The sequence below is a fragment of the Callorhinus ursinus genome, unplaced genomic scaffold (assembly GCF_003265705.2).
Source record: "Callorhinus ursinus isolate GAN/ISIS: 27379988/994484 unplaced genomic scaffold, GSC_fseal_2.0 scaffold17, whole genome shotgun sequence".
Classification (NCBI taxonomy): domain Eukaryota; kingdom Metazoa; phylum Chordata; class Mammalia; order Carnivora; family Otariidae; genus Callorhinus; species Callorhinus ursinus.
Window position 1 is genome coordinate 16,452,505 of NW_027397079.1, and position 17,860 is coordinate 16,470,364.

The window sequence follows — 17,860 nt, forward strand, 5'->3', positions numbered from 1 at the left end:
CCATTTTATTTTTTCATTGAGGATTGAAATAAAATGGAAGGCATTATTTGAAATTTGGTGGTGACAAATTAAAAATTTAAGTGTTTCTTTCTTTTTTTAAAAATTTTTAAAAAAAACTTAAGTGTTTCTGATTGCTCCATTCTGCTGACTTCACTTACTTAAATCTCAGTTGCTGTAAATCTTCAATAATGAATATTTTTTCCTTTGAATTAGAAAATATTTTGCTGTTCTTTGAGGGATACGGGTAACAATTTTCAGAATATGCTGTATCCCTTTTGTCTTTGAAAATAATTTCTTTTCAAAGAGAGATGCATATGGGCATTTACATTGTTAATGTTGACAACTTCTTCATTCCCACCTGCCCTACTCTCAGTCCTGTGGAAGTCTGGAGATAAAGGTCAGGTCCACATAGATAACGAGATCATGAGTAACATAGTGTTAATGTTCACACTCTTACTGTGGTGTGGGGCGGGCTTGAAATTCACAATCTTAAGTTCTCCTCTAGATTACATAGCAGACAAAGCGTGTTCTCCAAGAGCTACTGTGAAAGCACACACATTATGTGAGTGCTTAACCAAGTGCTTCACCAGGTCTGTGGTACCTGGTAGCACTCCCATTAAGGTAAGCTGTAGGAGTTTGCTGTGGCACCTTGGTCACGGAAAAGATAGTGGACATGGACACTGAGGAGTCCCCTGACCACCAGAGTTCACAAGGCAGTCCCACGGGGAACGTGTGGAAGATGTGTCTGCATCATGCCAGATTCTCCTGAGTTCTGATCCGGGCTGACTCCCTTACTAGACATGTGATCCTACGATAACCCGGGGACCCTGTGTGTGCCCTCACCTCCTGCATCCTCACAGTGGAATAATGGTCCTACCTCACGGGGCCCCATGCATGCTCTGGGAGTCTTGTGTCTCTTTCCTTTGCCTTTCTTATTGACTCTTTGTCTCTAATTCGATTTGTGATACTAATTCAAGCTTAAATTCAGTGTTTTTTTGTTTTTTCTCTTAATCTATTTATGTTAAGTATAACAATGGCCTGTCTGAATTGTGATATTGTATGTATCTGTGTCTGTGTTAAGGAGTTATCTAAGTCAGGAGGTAGAGGAAATTATGTGTTTCAATGTAAAATTTCATAAAAATTGAAATCCTGGTTTGTTGAATCCAGAAATTAACCCGGGGAAGTCTTTATCCTTTCCTGAGACAGGTTTTGGCATATCTTGCACTTGTTTGCTTGCTGTTCATTTGTTTTTTCAAAGGAACACACTTAAGATGTTAAGTTTGCTATATTAGTTTTCTTTTGATGTGTAACAGATTACTACAAATTTCATGGCTTAAAACAACACCCATTTATTAGCTCACAATTCTGTAGGTTGAAAGTCCAACCCTGCATGACTCTCTCATTCTCTACTCATTGTGTCATGAGGCTGAAATCAACGTACTGGCCAGACTGAGTTCTTGTCTGGAGACTGGGGAAGAAATCCTCTTCCAGGCTCATTCAGGTTGTCGGCAGAACTCAGTTCCATGTGGTTGTTTACCTGTCTCTGCTCTCTTGCCATCAGTCGAAGCACCGCCACACACCCCTCCCCCACCCCACGCGCCCCTCTCCTTCATGCTAGCACCACGTGTGCAATCTTTCTTGCACTTCCAGGCTTTCCCACGTCCTCTCCTGCCACCAGCCCGAGGAATCTCTCTGCTCTTAAAGGGCTTGTGTGATTAGGTTAGGCACACCCAGGTAATCCCCTGTGTTAAGGTCAGTGGTTAAATGTAACGTAACCTAATTGCAGGAATAGATTCTATGGTATTCCCAGTCTCAGGGATGACGCAGGGCATGTACACTAGGGAGTGGGAGATCTTGGGGGATATTTAAAAATCGTGCCTACCATATCTGCTCAGCACCCTTTTTGTTGCGTTTGTTTTTCCCAAGGTTACAGAAGAGAATGGTGAGCAAATGCCCTGCTACTTTGTCATGGTAAGCTTACAAGAAGTTGGAGGACTTGAAACTAAGAACTGGACCGTCCCCAGAAGGCTCAGTGAGTTCCAGAATTTACACCGGAAACTTAGTGAGGTATGAATACTCATGAACACAAGGTGTAGAATTACTAAGCAAGAAGATGTGTAAGAGCTCATTTCAATTTTCTACATATAAGGAAACTAATTAACCTTTCTCCTTTGCTGTGGATACTGGCAAAGTGGCATTTTCAGCCTGACATTTGGAAATTAACCCATAGACAAACCATTTAGTGTAAATCCTTCAGGACAAAGCATTGTCTGATCTCCATTGAGCCTCATAGAACCCCAGAGCTGAAAGAGGGCTAGGGATCATCTAGGGCCACTGGTTTTTGAAGCTACCAGTTGTGACCTTTTAGTGGGAAGCGAAATCAATGAATGATTGCAGCAACAGGAAGACCATAGAACATACTGGATTTCGGCACAAAGAGTAAGGGTCATAATGTGTCGTGGTTGAGAGCACAGACTCGGGAGCCAGACTGCTTGAGTTTGGATCCTAGCTGTCCTGTTTAGTAGCCGTATGACCTGGGACTTGTCACTGTCCTCTTTGTCTCTCTTCTTCTTCATCAATAAAATAGAAATATTGACAGCGCCTGTATCTCCTATCTCACAGAGTTGTTGTGAGAATTGAGGGAATAAATGCATACAAAGCATTGAGAAGAAGGTGTGGTACATAATAAATGCTACCATGTTGGTGGTGGTAGTAGTAGCAATGAGCATTGTTTCCTAGAACCCCTTAGTTTTATAGGTGGGTTCTATTTTATATGTGGATATGCACGTATGCATGTGTGGATTGCAACACAGCATGGATTTCCTACTGTAAGTTTTAGTTAAAAATGTCAGAAAGCTTCTGATTTGGTCAGTTCTTTTATTTTAAGAGGAGAGGAGCTGACCCCAGAGAGTTTGATTGATTTATCACGGGGCGTGTTCCTCATGGCCCAACCTGGATTGGCGTCCGGGCCATTTTATTTTCCATTCCTTATTCTCCCATCTTTCTCAGGAACTGTGTCCTCTCTAGCTCTCCTCCTTCTAGAGATGACGGCCCTCCTCCCTGGCAACTGAGACTCTCTTTGGTCACTTCTCTTGTTTCTGTTTATTGTTGTCTGGCTCAAAATGAACTGATGCTGGTAAAATCCTGCGGTAACCTATCAGACTGCACTTCTGCCAGTGAAATGTGTCTGTTTCCTTTAACATTTTCTCCTAAGGGGATTTTTTAAAAATCCCTTTAATCACCAGCTTATGAATTCTATACCTTCGTCAAGTGATTTTAAAAGGATAGTGGGGGCGCCTGGGGGGCTCAGTCGTCGGGCGTCTGCCTTCGGCTTGGGTCGTGGTCCCAGGTCCTGGGATCGGGCCCCGCGTCGGGTTCCCTACTCGGCGGGGAGCCTGCCTCTCCCCCTGCCTCCCCCCCTGCCTCCCCCCTGCCCCCCCCCGCCTGCCGCTCTGCCTCCCCCCCTGCCCCCCTCGCCTGCCGTTCTGCCTACTTGTGCTCTCTCTCTCTCTGCCAAGTAAGTAAATAAAATCTTTAAAAGGGTGGTGGCCCGAACCAAGTACCCTACTCCAGTACTTCTCAAAGGGACTGTGGTCACCCTGGCAGCGTGGAAAGCAAAATCTCTCTCTTAACAGAAGATGACATTTTCCCCAAAATGTGTGAGTAAAATGGACACTATGGAAAAGTGTGTCATTTGCCCTGTGACAAACCATTGTGAAGCCGAAGTTTAGTATCCATCCAGTTGCTGATAAAAACGGAAGGAGAAAAAGGAATTTAGAGGAGATTTTGAAATAAAATGTATGTGGAAAATGTTCTTTGAAAATAAAAAAGCAAGTAGACTGAAGCCTTAGAGGAAGTAAACCTTACAAAATTCCATGTCTTTCTCATTTTTCCTTATCTGTAGCTGACCCTTGGGGTTCTTTTCTTACCCTTAGAATTTACTCTCCTGTGACTTTTCGTTTTGGGGTGTAAACCCTTCCTGTTGACAGCTGGGACAGGAAGCACCTCTTCAGGTCCCTGGTGAATTTTACTCTTCCCTTCTGACTCTCACTGCCTGTTTTATTTCTTGAAAATTATACCCCGAATTTGAGCCCTGATTTATATGTCTCCTTGGGCACATGCCATTGTACCCCTGGTTCTTCAGTGGGCTGTGTGGGAAGGGCTAGTTTCTCCTTACCCAGCACCCAAAGCACCTGCATACACTTATTACAAGTGACTTAGCCCGTGCCCCCTCATGCTGTGGCCAGGCCAGCAGGCATTCCCCTGACCCTCCTGTGCACGGAGGGTGACACCAGCAGTTAGAGTGGTCACATAACAATTTTTGTATTGTTATGTTAATCACCGTACATTACATCATTAGTTTTGGATGTAGTGTTCCATGATTCATTGTTTGTGCATAACACCCAGTGCTCCATGCAGAACGTGCCCTCTTTAATACCCATCACCAGGCTAACCCATCCCCACACCCCCCTCCCCTCTAGAACCCTCAGTTTGTTTTGCAGAGTCCATCGTCTCTCATGGTCACCTCCCCCTCCGATTTCCCCCCCTTCATCCTTCCCCTCCTGCTATCTTCTTCTTCTTCTTTTTTTTCTTAACATATATTGCATTATTTGTTTCAGAAGTACAGATCTGTGATTCAACAGTCTTGCACAATTCACAGCGCTCACCATAGCACATACCCTCCCCAATGTCTATCACCCAGCCAGCCCATCCCTCCCACCCCCCCACCACTCCAGCAACCCTCAGTTTGTTTCCTGAGATTAAGAATTCCTCATATCAGTGAGGTCATATGATACATGTCTTTCTCTGTTAATCCTGATCTTTAATTGTCTCATATGTGAAATAGGAATGATAACAATTGCCAACTCTTCGAACTGTTATTTCATGTGCCGAGCTTCTAGCAGTGTCTGGCAGAACGTAGAACTCAATCCACAAAGGATCTGTTATTATTTATTAATATATTATTATTAATGTACTTCCGTTGTGCAGTTTGCCACTGAAGGGCAGTAATAGAGCGACAAGCTAAGTTACTCCTTCTTTCCATTGTTTTATCAACGGGGATAACTTTTTCACAGAGGTGTTGTAAACAAAGCACATTCTAATAGGAAGATTTTCTTCCTGTGAGCCAGGTATCCACACCTAGAGCCTTGTGCTTTGCGTGTGTTGTGCGAACCCACCTGATCAGCCTGGCCTCTGCATTGCCCAGCTCTCAGGCATTCAGGGTCCTAGGGATGAGCTTTAGCTTTTTTCATCAGATGTCCCCTTCCTCTCGATTCCGTGAGCCTGATTAGAACAGGCAGGTTTTCAAGGTATTAAACCTCAGAGGAACAAGTACAGGAGGAAGATACTTGGTTTGTTCTAATTATAATTCTAAACTTTTTTTTTAACATGAAAATATGATATGATTAGAAATGCTAACATTTAATGTTTTCCTCCACAGTGTTTCCCTTCTTTAAAAAAAGTCCAGTTGCCTTCTCTTAGCAAGCTGCCTTTCAAATCTATAGATCACAAGTTCATGGAAAAGTCAAAGACTCAATTAAATAAGTTTTTACAGGTAAGCAATTGAAAACTTTTTGGATACGAGAGGAAAAATTAGTTATTTGGTGTTAAACTGTCATCATATTAAGAGCTTGCTTGTTTGCTTCCTTGTCTTAAAGGTCATGCCAGGTCCTCAAAATGTCTTTGGTTTGTTGGTTTGTTTGTTTATAATTAAAGTATACTATACACACAAAAAATATAAAATATAACAAATATAAAATATGTACAATACAGATACCATGTGTGCAGCTTTGTCCTTTTCCACACACTCAGCCCACCCTGTAAATAGCACCGAGGCCAGTACGCTCCGGCTTCTTCCCCATCACAGCCCCTGGCCCAGGGTGGTCACGATCCTGACTGACAACTAGCCACACAGATACAGTTGTTTCCGAACGTCCTATAAATGGAATCATGCAGTGTGGACTCCTTTGTGTCTGACCTCTTTCACTCAACAGCTGTGTCCAGGGGATCCACCCACAGTGCTGTTCTAGTTGCAGATCATTTGTTGTCACTACCACATAGGTTTTTGATTGTGAGAATACACTACGGTCTATTCATCCCATTGTTGATGAGCATTTGGGCCATTTCCAGTGGAGGCTATCATGAAGAAGGTTCTGTAAACTTGTAGTACTTGACTTGTGTGAATCTGTGTTACGTCGGGGTTTCTTCGTTTGTCCGAGTGGTTGTGGCAGTTTTTACAGTCACCACAGTGTGTTGGGTTCTGATGGCCCCCCCACACCTCCTCTTCTCTGCCTGTTTCCCTTTAGCCCCTATCGGGTGTGTGCTGGGGCCTCCCCGTGGCTTCAGTTTGCCTTTCCCTGACGGCGAATGGAATGGAGCGCTTCGTTATTGGCCACTGGGATAGTTTCTCTGGGGAAGTGTCTGGTCAAGTTGAGTCTGCTCCTCCGTCATGCCGCCCGTCTCTTCCACACCGCTTTGTGGGAGTTCTGCGTGGGGTTTGGATGTGAGTCTCTTGTCAGACCATTTATGTTGCAGATATCTTCTCCCTTTCTGTGGAGGGCCTTTTCACTCTTAATGATTTCTTTTCATGAACAGAAGTTCTCAATTTTAATTTAGTCCAGTATATCAATTTTGTCTTTTATGGTTATGCCTCTGTGCCTGTTAAGAAATCTTTGCCTCCCCCAGCGTCCTAAGGCTACTCTTCTAATTTCCTCTAAATGCTTTATTGTTTGTCTTCCATCCATTTTTAGAGAATAAGGCCAAACATCCCCTATCCTTGATAGCAACCACTATTTATTTTTCCTTAGCTGGGCCCTCTGTATTCAGGGGATAGTTAAGTTACTCAAACCACGTACCCTTGTAGTTTTTGGAGGCATGGAACTTTGCCTCATGAAACACTCTTTGCCTATGTAGTGGTAGCTAGAAGGCCTGGGATTTTAAATGATGGATGTTGCCAAATTCTTAGTGAAGGCTTTATTAAAACATAGTTGTTCACGCAGAAGTATGGGTCATTGTTAAAATAGATTTGTTTAAGTCAGAGTTGCTTTGAAAGTGTTAGTCTCTTTTTTCCACCTATTCCTCTCCCCCCCCCCTCATATATATATGTTTGTGTGTCTATATGTATCCTAAAGTTTTTCTAAGGTGCAAATTATTTTATCTCCTGAGGGAACCTTTTATTTCATAATATAATAATACATAAATTTGTGTGTATATGTAATATATAGTGTAATATAATGTAAATTTCCCTCAGGAAATAAAGCAATTTATACCTTGAAAAACTCTGAATTTAATTATGGCAGAACTGGATTAGGAAATCGTCAATGTTTAAATGCTCTTACAAGAGAATTTGAAACTGAAATATTACCATTTTGTTGCTGATTCAAAATGTCTAGGAAATAATTAAACCCACTCCAAAACAGTACCTGCTTAAATCATCTGGATGAACTAAAGATCTCATTTGTGAAACAGATGTGTATTGCTCAAAATCCAGGATTTTTAAGCTTCAGGTGTGTAGCTTTGGAACTCTCCAGCCAACTCTCTTGTTTCCTTCCAGTCCTCTGCTGGGGGCGGTGGGGGGGGGGTCTCTGTTTATTTGACCTTTCCTGTTGTCACAGATACCACACTCTGGGCCTGCGCTTTTGGGGGCGCAGAGAGGGTGCACATGTGCCTTTATTGGATTGTTGGTCATGGAAGTGGGTTAGTGAATTCTGTTGTGCCAAGAGAAATCGCACTCTGAGACATTGGTCATGTGGACATAGCCGAGAGCAAGAATAATCTGCAGCTAAGCCAGATGAAACAGTGTGTCTAGTGACCTTTTGTCTTTTTAGTCAAGAGGATTTTAAGTCAGGAAGGAATGATTTGGATTGTTTTTCATTTCCTCAAGGATTGTTTGATAAAGCCATAACCATTGAATGTAGTTAGATAGGTTATACAGCATACTGTTGTTTGAAAGTATTATCCCACCAACCGCAAACAGGAAAAAGGTGCAGAATGCTTAGTCTTTTATTGGGTCCACAGGACCTTCCAGAAAAAGGGATTCCACTGAGTGTATGTTTACTTGAATGTTTATTTATGACAAATGGTTCCCTAGTGAAGCATACTAATTGTACAGATATTTAATAATCTAGCTACTCATTCCTAGCCATACTGTTGCTTATGTCTTTCTTCATTCCTGCTTACCACCTTCCCCATTCCTGCTCCCATACTTACACCACTTACCCCAGCCATTCCCTTCCAGTGGCGCTCTGTCCTGCTTCTGGGTACGCATGTGCTGTGTACTCTTCTTGGAATGCCTTACCCCTTTCTCCATCAACCACTGAATAGTCATCTGAGATCTTTACTAGAATAGAATAACATGCTGTAAGTGTTTGGAGGGAAGGAGTTGGGAATGGGATGCCATCCCCAGAGAGCTTAAAAATGATAAAAACCCCAATTATATCTTGCCCCACAGACAGCTGTGAGAATTTCTAACTTACCGTATGTACTTAATTTGATTATTTTCCTTCATAATAGAATATAATTTAGGCCAAAGTCTTATTACCCTTAATGATCACTTTATTTATGTTGATTGTAATAAGTTTGAGACTTATCATTAGTTATCATTTCCTACTGTTTTATAAAATAAAGCTGGTGTATAGATTAGCTAAAGGAAATGAAGTTGGGAGGATATCTGCTGCCTTCCAGTCCATCTGTATGTAGGACTGAACGGCCGATACTCTGCAAAAGGAATAAAGGCCTATTTATGGGGCTCCGGGGCTGGGGAAGGCAGTAGTGACATCAGCTCCCCATCCCCCTTAATCTCCTTCCCTCCATCTGAGGCAGAACTTGCCCATTTCCAGTCCGGTCTTCTGCAGGACCGAGGAAGCTAACAACCACCGGAATGTTGGTCATCCCCTTTGGAGCCCTTGTCCCCAGTGCGCCAGTATTGGATGTTCTCACAGGTGCTTATTCTAGGGAAGGTCATAGAGTTCATTGGATTTCAGCCTTCGCCTGAACAGATGTAATGTGACTGTCATGGACCAAGTCCTCTGAGACTAGATCTTAACCTCTTCTGCCACCCCAGGCTCTGACATGAGAAGCACTATGTGCTCCCAGTGTCCCTCTCCCCCAGGGGATTGCATCATCAATGGGGCACTGTTTCCCACTGGTCTCCTTATTCCTAAACGCTGTATCTTTTTTTGTTTGTTTGTTTCAAGGCTTTATTTAAATTCCAGTAGGTAACATACGGTGTTACATTAGTTTCTGGTGGACAGTGTAGTGATCCAACACTTCCGTACAACACCCAGTGCTCATCACGACAGGTGCCCTCCTCAATCCCCAACACCTCTGTCACCCAGCCCCCAGCCCCCTCCCCCCTGGTCACCATAAGTTCTCTAGACTTAAGAGTCAGTTTTTTGGTTTGCCTCTCTCTCCTTTTTCTCCCTTTGCTCATTTGTTTTGTTTCTTAAGTTCCACATATGAGTGAAATCCTATTAAACCCTGTATCTTTTAATGCTAGACATTTAGACATTCTTGTGGTCATGTTGTTAATCTTACTGTCCTATCAGTAGCACTTGCTTGGACATAAACTTAATTTATGTTCTTCTTTCCTGTCTTCGGAGGCCAGATAAGTACCTAAAGAACTTGAGGACATTTCCAGTTCAAGGGCTCATAAAAACGGTTCTGTAATTATGTAAGCAAGCTTGGAAGGTGGGAGCATGGGGAGAAAACTCCTGCCTGGTGTAGACAGTGCCATGTGACAGCTCAAAGTGCCTTTTTTCAGCTGATGTACAAAGTCTGAACACAGCCATAAAAGGGTGGTTGAGTGGTCTCCTTGTGCATTGTGCAAATGTGTAAGTTGTTCCAGTACCACTGGATGGAGGTGAAGTTGACATTCCAAGGCAGTGGTCCCTGGATCTGTAGGCCATGTGCAAAGCCGGAGGTTTTGTTGAGCTGAGCAGCTGTCCACACAGCTTCTCCCACAAGCAGGATGACTAGGGTGCTCCAGTTAACCTGCAGGGGGTTGCTTGCGATTAAAATCATTGGAATTCATCTGGTGTGTTCTGTTTCAGGGGGAGAGGAAAATGGTTTTGGGTTCAGAATTATGAAAATAAATCCCCAACACAGTCCTTTGCACCTTGCTTGCCCCTATTTGTGGTGGTTTCCGTCAGCGCGGACTTATTCATAACTCCGTAAAAGTAAGCACCCTCTTTCCTTCCCAGAATCTGCTGTCAGATGAAAGACTGTGTCAGAGTGAAGCACTTTATGCCTTTTTGAGCCCTTCTCCTGACTACCTCAAGGTTATTGATGTGCAGGGGAAAAAATCCACTTTTTCATTATCCTCATTTTTGGAAAGACTTCCTCGAGACTTCTTCTCCCATCAAGAGGTGAGCTGTTGAAAGGTCATGCCATTTTTGCAACAGATTTAGGGGAATGTCTTTTTGAAGGTTTCTTGAAGTTCCAGATATTTGTTGAAAGCATGCTACTAGTGGGGGGGGGAAGTGAATACATCCATCTTCAGCTCTTATCACTGTCATATTTTTGGGACACCTGCTTGTGCTCCCCTACAAGCCACTTGCAAGAGTTAAGATACAGAAAAAAGTAATAACAAGGTTGGTAAGTGAAATGTGGGTGGGAAGTTATCTGCGAGCCCCAGTGAAAGTGGTGGACAGGCAGTGCCCCGCGATGGGGCGGTCATCATTAGGGGGAGCTGGAGCTCACTTTGAAGATTGGGATGGGAGGGACAGTCAGTAGGTCATTGGACTGGAGAGGAGAGTTTCAGGAATGGGCTAATGGAAGGTTAGGCAAAGAAGGGAAGTGGGGAACGAGGTCATGCCAGGCTGAGGAGCTCAGCATTTATTCTCAGGGAGTAGAAGTTCATGGGATATTCTGAAGCAAGACGAATCTAGGAGCGACATTTATGGGTAAAGATGCAAATAGAGATTGCAGACATTGTGATTTCGTATTCTGGACCTCAGGCCTTCCTGCAGAGTGAGAAGCCCCTTCTTTGGCTCTTCCGCAAATTGCACAAGACTATCTCTGAAAATGGGCGTCTCCTTATGGAGATGTTCACTGCCTCCTTGGCGTTCATTGTTAAAGGCCCCTGGCTCTTCAGCAGGATCGGTTGAAGGAATTTGGACAGAAGGAGCTGATGATGAAAAGGGGCATGCTACTTCACTGCATCCTGAGCTGGGAGAAATCTGTGCACAGCACAGAGCACGTCCATGCCAGTGCTCTGGGCTCTTTGTAAGCCTGCTTCCCCCACAAGGGTCTCTCCCACCTCTGCCCCACAGGCCTGTATTTGAAATGTCTGGCCATATTCAGTTAGCTTGCCTTCATGACCTCTCATTTATCCCTGAACCTCTGGGAGTTTACGTTATGGTTTGGCCACTCTATGAGATCGTTCTCTGAAGGTGAGTGCCGGTGGCCAGACCCAGTGGCTTCCTGTCCTTGTTCACCTCTGTCCACCTCTTTTGCAGCATCTGATGTTGCTGTGAGGTTTCGGGAAATCCTACCTCTGTGACTTCTCAGCCCTTTCCTCTGCTCATCCAGTCCCCCACAGTGCTGTCATTACCCTATGCTTGGGCCGCGACCTCAGCTTTTGCCTCTCTGCCCACATAGAAGGAGCCTGCTCGGCTGTCCTTCCGCTGCTTCTGTTTGGGCCTCTGACAGCGCTTCACCCTGCTTGCGGAAACAGCCATGCGCCTGTTCATCAGCCTCCCCAGATCGCTGTGGGCCACTGAAAGTCTGGATCCACATCACACCAGTTGGCACTAGCCTGGTGCCTGGCATAGAATGAGTTTTGAACTGAAACTTGCTGATACACTGATCAGGAAGTGAGAGGAGCTGAAGTACAGAATCAAAGCTTGAGTCAGAGCTTTAACATAATGACGTTATTTTGAAATATACATGTTTTTAAAAAAACAGTGAATTTTATTTATTTTATTTATTTGAGAGAGAGAGAGTGAGAGAGCACAAGCAGGATGAGGGGCAGAGGGAGAAGCAGACTCCCTGCTCAGGGAGCCTGACATGGGGCTCGATCCCACGACTCCAGGATCATGACCTGAGCCGAAGGCAGATGCTTAACCGACTGAGCCACCCAGGGGGTCCCAAAAAACAGTGAATTTAAAATCATTTAAGTTAAGAAAACCTTACTTGGGGCACCTGGGTGGCTCAGTCGGTTAAGCATCTGACTCGATTTCAGCTCAGGTCGTGATCTCAGGGTTGTGAGATCGAGCCCTGTGTTGGGCTCCAAGCTCAGAGGGGAGTCATCTTGGGGATGCTTTCTCTCCCTCGCCCTCTCTCTGTCTGCCTGTCCCCCATGCACTTAGGTGTTCGCACTGGCTTTCTCTCTCAAATAAATCTTAAAAAAAAAGTTAAAAAGCCTTACCTTTAAAATTCACGATGGCTAGAAAATTATTCTGTTATCTACTAATTTACTCCTTATTAATACAGTGATAGAGGTTTTTCACAATTATTTTAAACCTTGAATAAAGCTTTAACATCAAGCTTTTTCCCTGAGGTTAGACACACATTTTGCCCTCTGTTGAGAATGCATAGATCTCTGCATGCAGGAAAGTTGAAAGAGTATTTAAGGTTGAAATGTGAGCACATAGTTTGGAATTTACACTTGAAAGAAAAGAACAACTCTACCAACTTTCTTGGATAAGTGATCTGCTTCCTTTGACCTTTCTGTACCCCCAGGAGGAGACAGAAGAGGACAGTGACCTGTCAGATTATGGTGATGATGTGGATGGGAGGAAAGACGCCTTGGCCGAACCGTGTTTCATGCTGATTGGGGAGATCTTTGAACTTCGAGGAAGTAAGCTTCTTTGTTATTATTTAATGGTAATTGCTGTTAAGTGGTTACACACACACACATACACTCATAATATCCCTTTATTCCTGAATCAGATGTGTATTTATGTCCATTCACTCAACAGCAAATACTTTTAAAAGCCAACCAGACACCATAGTAGAATCTGAGGCCACGACCTTAAGACAGATAATTATCTCTGGGTCCTGAGTTACCCTATACCATGTTCCTCTGAATACAGATAGAATGCTTTGAATTTCTTTTATGTGATTTAGCATAGCCTCACTGCTTTATCACCAAAAGGAATACAAAAAATAATTTTGCATAGCCAAGGAAGGAGCCATGTTGTTCAGGGTGAGGTTTTGTTGCTGTTAGGGTGTACTATGGTCAGGGACACAGGCAAGCCTCAAACTTGCCTTTCACCTACACCTTTGTTCCCATAGAGGAGTGGTTATCCCTGGAAGGGCGGGGGAATTTTGTCCCTCAGGGGACATTTGGTGATATCTGGAAACATTTTTGTTTGTTACAACTTGGTGTGACTGGTGTCTTGTGGGTAGAGGCCAGGGATGCTGCTAAACTTCCTACAATGCACAGGTCAGCCTCCTACAACAAAGAGTTGTCCTGTCCAAAAGAGTTAACGCCAAGGTTGAGAAATACTACCCTAGTAGTACTTGAGGAAGATGTACTTAGATGAAACAAGAGCAAAAAGAGGATTAAAATACTCTTGTTAAGACCCACACAGGTGCTTCTCTCCCAAAGTGGTCCTTGGGTAAAAGGTCAAACTGTAATGCTTGGCCAAGTCTTGAGTCCTAAGTAGGACCCTCTGCCCACACACACCTGGCAGAGCCTCAGGACTAGCTAGAGCTAGGACAGGAGCCTCAAGGCACATCTCACCACCTAGAAGAGGAGGTGCATGAGGGGAGTCAGGGTTGGCAAAAGCACAGCAGTGCCACCAACCAGTACTGTATATGTTGCCCTGTGACTGACTGTCCAGTGCTCTGTCTGCTCAGATTAGCATCTCTTCCCTTGGGGTAAAGAAGGTGGGCTAGGAGTTTTAAGTGCCAGAATTAATTATTTTGGTCATCAATAAGCCAAAGCTAAAACAACCAGCAAACACTTTGGGAGCCTATGTTTTAGATACCACTCTGTAGTAGAAACAAAAGTATATCAGATGTAGATTCTTCCTTCAGTGAATTTACAACGCAGAGGTTCCAAAAATGTAATTCACGTTAAGCAGTAGACCCAATTCTAAACTACAGGCAGAGATTTATACATAAGGGTGTTCATTTTAGCATGATTTCAATAACGAAAAGTTGGAACTAAGCTGAACTTTAGAAATGAGGGATAGTTAAATTAAGAAATAACCATGAGAGAATATCATCCAAATGCTAGAGATGCTTTCAGATGAAAAAGCTGTCCCTGTTCCATATTTTAGACTAAGATATATACTGATGTTTGCCTTGGTTCAATGTAGGCAGAAACAGCTCGTTCTCCACCCAAAGTCTGACTCTTCCTCAGTGAAATCTGGCCCATTAAATCATGAATCCTCCCTGTTTCCCATAGAGTTGATAAGAATGAGGAAGCAGCATTTTAGTCTTTTGGCAGTGTGCTCTTTGTGATAGAGATTGAAAGACAAAGTCTTGTCTTTGCAGCATGGATTTCCTCCATCATGTGCCTGCTGAGAAGCATATTTGGTTTTGCCAGTGACATTTCAGAGGGGAATAAATAGAACATCATTTATAATGAGATGTGATATAGTTGCCGTCAGCAAAAATCCTAGCGTTGCTGCAGCTGCTTCTGTCTCTGAACAAATGAGTCTTTGGAATAAATACTAGGGCTGTTTCCTGTGTGGCTTGGGGACTGGGGACCGGGAGAGGCTAGGAAGAAAGTAGTAAAGGCATATATCAGTGATGAGAGAGAATTTGCCCCAAAGACATTTTTTGGTTCCTGCTCTAGTTCAGTGTACAAAAGGGCATCAGTAAGACAGCCTTTAAAAAATTAACTGTCACTTGTCTGTCAGGCATTCTTCTTACAGCTGCTTATGTTGTCAGACCATCTGCATGTGAGCTGCCTTGCTCCTGCCCTAGAAAGCCAGAGTGAAGTTATCAACACTGGCAGGCATGCTCCTCCCAGCCTAAATGCCTGCCTAAAATTAACATGTCTGCGTGCTATCAGCATGCTCTGAATTCCATAAAATTTAAAGGCACTTTTGAGGCATGGTTCTGATTCTAAGACTTAACTCTTACTTGAAAGATTAATAACACTACTTTAACTGGACGCATAGGTCCATCTAAAAAGTTAGAAATGACTTTAGAATGTTTTCAAGTCTGGTGCCAAGTCGGTGTTAATTGTTGATTTTGTTTGGGTGGTTTTCCTTGTACAGAAGGGTTTGTGAATTTAGTCCTTTTAGGTTTTCCTACTGGACAGGAGCCCTGAACTCAGCCAAGCCCGAATTTCTCATTTGCTTATGTGTGAGTAGCTAAACATTTCAATGAATGGATGTGAATTTATATAGGTGGAAAAGTTGGTTTAGATTCCAATTTGCAGACCTGAAATATCCTCATAGCATTTCTTTGCCTTCTTTTGGTTTATGTTCATATTCTGGACCTGTAAAGAAGATATCTCTCCATGTTAATAATAACAGTTTAGATCTGTAGAACCTTTCACAACACTCACATAAAACATCAACAAAATCCTTAAAGTAGAAGAGCACGTGTTACTCTGGTCTTTGAGCAGATGAGGAGACTGAGGCTCTGGGAAGGTGGTTTGTGCCAGGCTGCTCTGCGAGGTGGCCCAAGAGAGTGCTGAACCCCCCTCTCGCTCAGGGTCCTGGCTCGTCGCAGTTCACCCTTCTCCCAAAGACATAAAGTATATAAAAATATGCAGTGATCTGCAACCTGCTATCCAAATGGGAACTTAGACCCACCCATTCATTTTAATATTTCAAAATATTTGTCAATATTGGACCACAGATGTTTCTCATTCAGAGCAGTGTGTGAGAAAATTGGGTTCCACAAGCCAGAGAGAAATCTAAAATAGGCATTGCACTGTCTGCTAGCAGAAAACAGACATGTAAGTAGCCCGGGGACATGTGAAATAAAGTATTATTTCCACTTGCTAGCTCAGCTGTTGTTCAGGCATTGAAAAGCTATAAAAACTCTTCGGTTTTATCTCCTCAGTTGCTATGTAGAAAACGAAAGCTTAGGAGAAATTTTTGGGGCAGAAGTTTGTGAACCTAGACCCAGATTCTGTAGATATCATAGTTTTGACTTGGTGTCAGGACTTGGATTGAGTCAAATGGTAAGATTTATGCTTTTTGCAGCTGTGAAAATGTCATAATTGTGATATACTGTGCTAATTCTTTTTCTCTGATTTCTATTTCAGTGTTTAAATGGGTGAGAAGAACATTAATTGCTCTCGTTCAGGTCACTTTTGGAAGAACCATCAACAAGTGAGTTGCATGACATTAGCTTTTGAATTTATGCCTTACTCTTTGCCTTAGTAGTCGAATTACTATACTCGTGGTATAGTAGCTGGTGATCTCTCTAGCTGAAGGTTTTGTATTTTCTCATGTTGTTCTGCTATGATTCTAAGATTGGATAGGGAGACAGGTTTCCTAAATAATTTCTCCCATAGAATGTGTGGTGAACTAGATGATCAAAGCTTGAGCTAGCTTCAGCATTCTGGATGAAAGGGTCAGAAAATGCTGTTCTGTAGGGGCACCTGGCTGCCTCAATTGGTGGAGCATGAGACTCTTGTGGTTGTGAGTTCGAGCCCCATGTTGAGTGTGTAGAGATTACTTAAAAACATAAAACTAAAAAACAAAAGCAAAAACCAAAAAGTTCTGTAAAGTTCTCTTGATCACGATGACCAGTTTGAGTATCTTGGGCACAGTGTTTTTATGTTGTATGATGGGCATCAGTTTTAGGCTTAGACTCTAACCCAGAATGCAAGTAGGATGAGCATCACGTGACAGGTATTTATTTGGAGGGAAATGCAAACCATATGTTTTTTTCCAGGTTGGGGTTACATTGAAATGGTAATTGCTCTGATTAGTTAACATCTCAATATCCATCCATTGAGATATATATGTATTTCATATAACAGTATTGTAAGCCATATATATATTTGAAGCTATAGTCCATTATCCATATACATGAGAGTTTAACTCTCTATCCAATACTCTTCAAGAGATAAACATTATGACTTCCTGCACAATAAAAACATGAGTCATTTATGCTAAAAGATAAGGGGGAAGAAACCACTTTTTTGTACAGCAAAATATTTTCAAGATGAAATTATCAAATTTTCCCAAGTGAAAGATTAGTTGTTAAAACCATCATAATAACCTTGTATGTATGTTTATCATATAGATCATAAATTTTTAAGGGGAACATAGTGAAGAACAGGTTATCTTCTTACTCGTTCACAAATAGAATATATTTTCCTTGTGGTCATAAGCAAAAGTTTACTTCAATTTCTAAGATCTTTAAAAAATGGTATTAGTGGCTTGTTTAGTTGACTTAGTATCCTAGGCTTGTGTTTTAATCAGAAATATGGCCTGTATAACTTACCGTTTCAGTCTAACGCAGACCTCTTAACTGTTACATGTAGACAGGCCTTAGATAAAGAAAATTCCACAATGGCCCTATATTCCTCAGTACTCCAGACTTGCTAATTTATTTTCCTTTTCGGTTTCAGCAAATCATGCATACTTTCCTTGCTCCTATCTACGATAGTGGCTCTTACTTATAAAATGAGCAGCTGCGGTTCATGAGCAGTGAATCCATTTGGCAGTTACTTCCATGGGACTTGGAGGAGAGGCATCACGTAGAGGGTTTTCAGGCTGTTCATTTCAGTGGGCTTTTTATCAGGTAGAGAAATGATGGAGCACCTGGCCCTTTGCTATTTTTGCCTTTAGCAGAGATGACACATCATAAAATTAAGCAGCAGTACAATATGTGCCTCTTGCCTTGTACCAACTATAATTTCACATGCCAGAATTGATTCAAAAGCTTCCTATGGTTTTGGCTAACTGAGAGTCAGACTTAAATTGGTAGAAAATAG

The 17,860-nt window shown here is 42.7% G+C and overlaps 1 protein-coding gene across 8 annotated transcripts in view; it reads left to right on the forward strand.

Annotated features, from left to right (window-relative positions):
• Positions 1-17,860, forward strand: part of SNX25 (sorting nexin 25) — a 134,310-nt gene that overhangs the window by 112,056 nt on the left and 4,394 nt on the right. For 3 of the 8 annotated variants that reach the window (XM_073902307.1, XM_025886108.2, XM_073902305.1), the window contains exons 12-16: positions 1,927-2,067; positions 5,441-5,554; positions 10,200-10,364; positions 12,682-12,799; positions 16,178-16,244. In XM_073902307.1, the coding sequence (XP_073758408.1) occupies positions 1,927-2,067; positions 5,441-5,554; positions 10,200-10,364; positions 12,682-12,799; positions 16,178-16,244 (605 nt within the window). Of the gene's footprint in view, positions 1-1,926; positions 2,068-5,440; positions 5,555-6,305; positions 6,522-7,391; positions 7,506-10,199; positions 10,365-12,681; positions 12,800-16,177; positions 16,245-17,860 lie in introns of those variants that run through there. The other 5 variants (XR_012381127.1, XM_025886109.2, XM_073902304.1 and 2 more) reach the window with 5 other exon arrangements.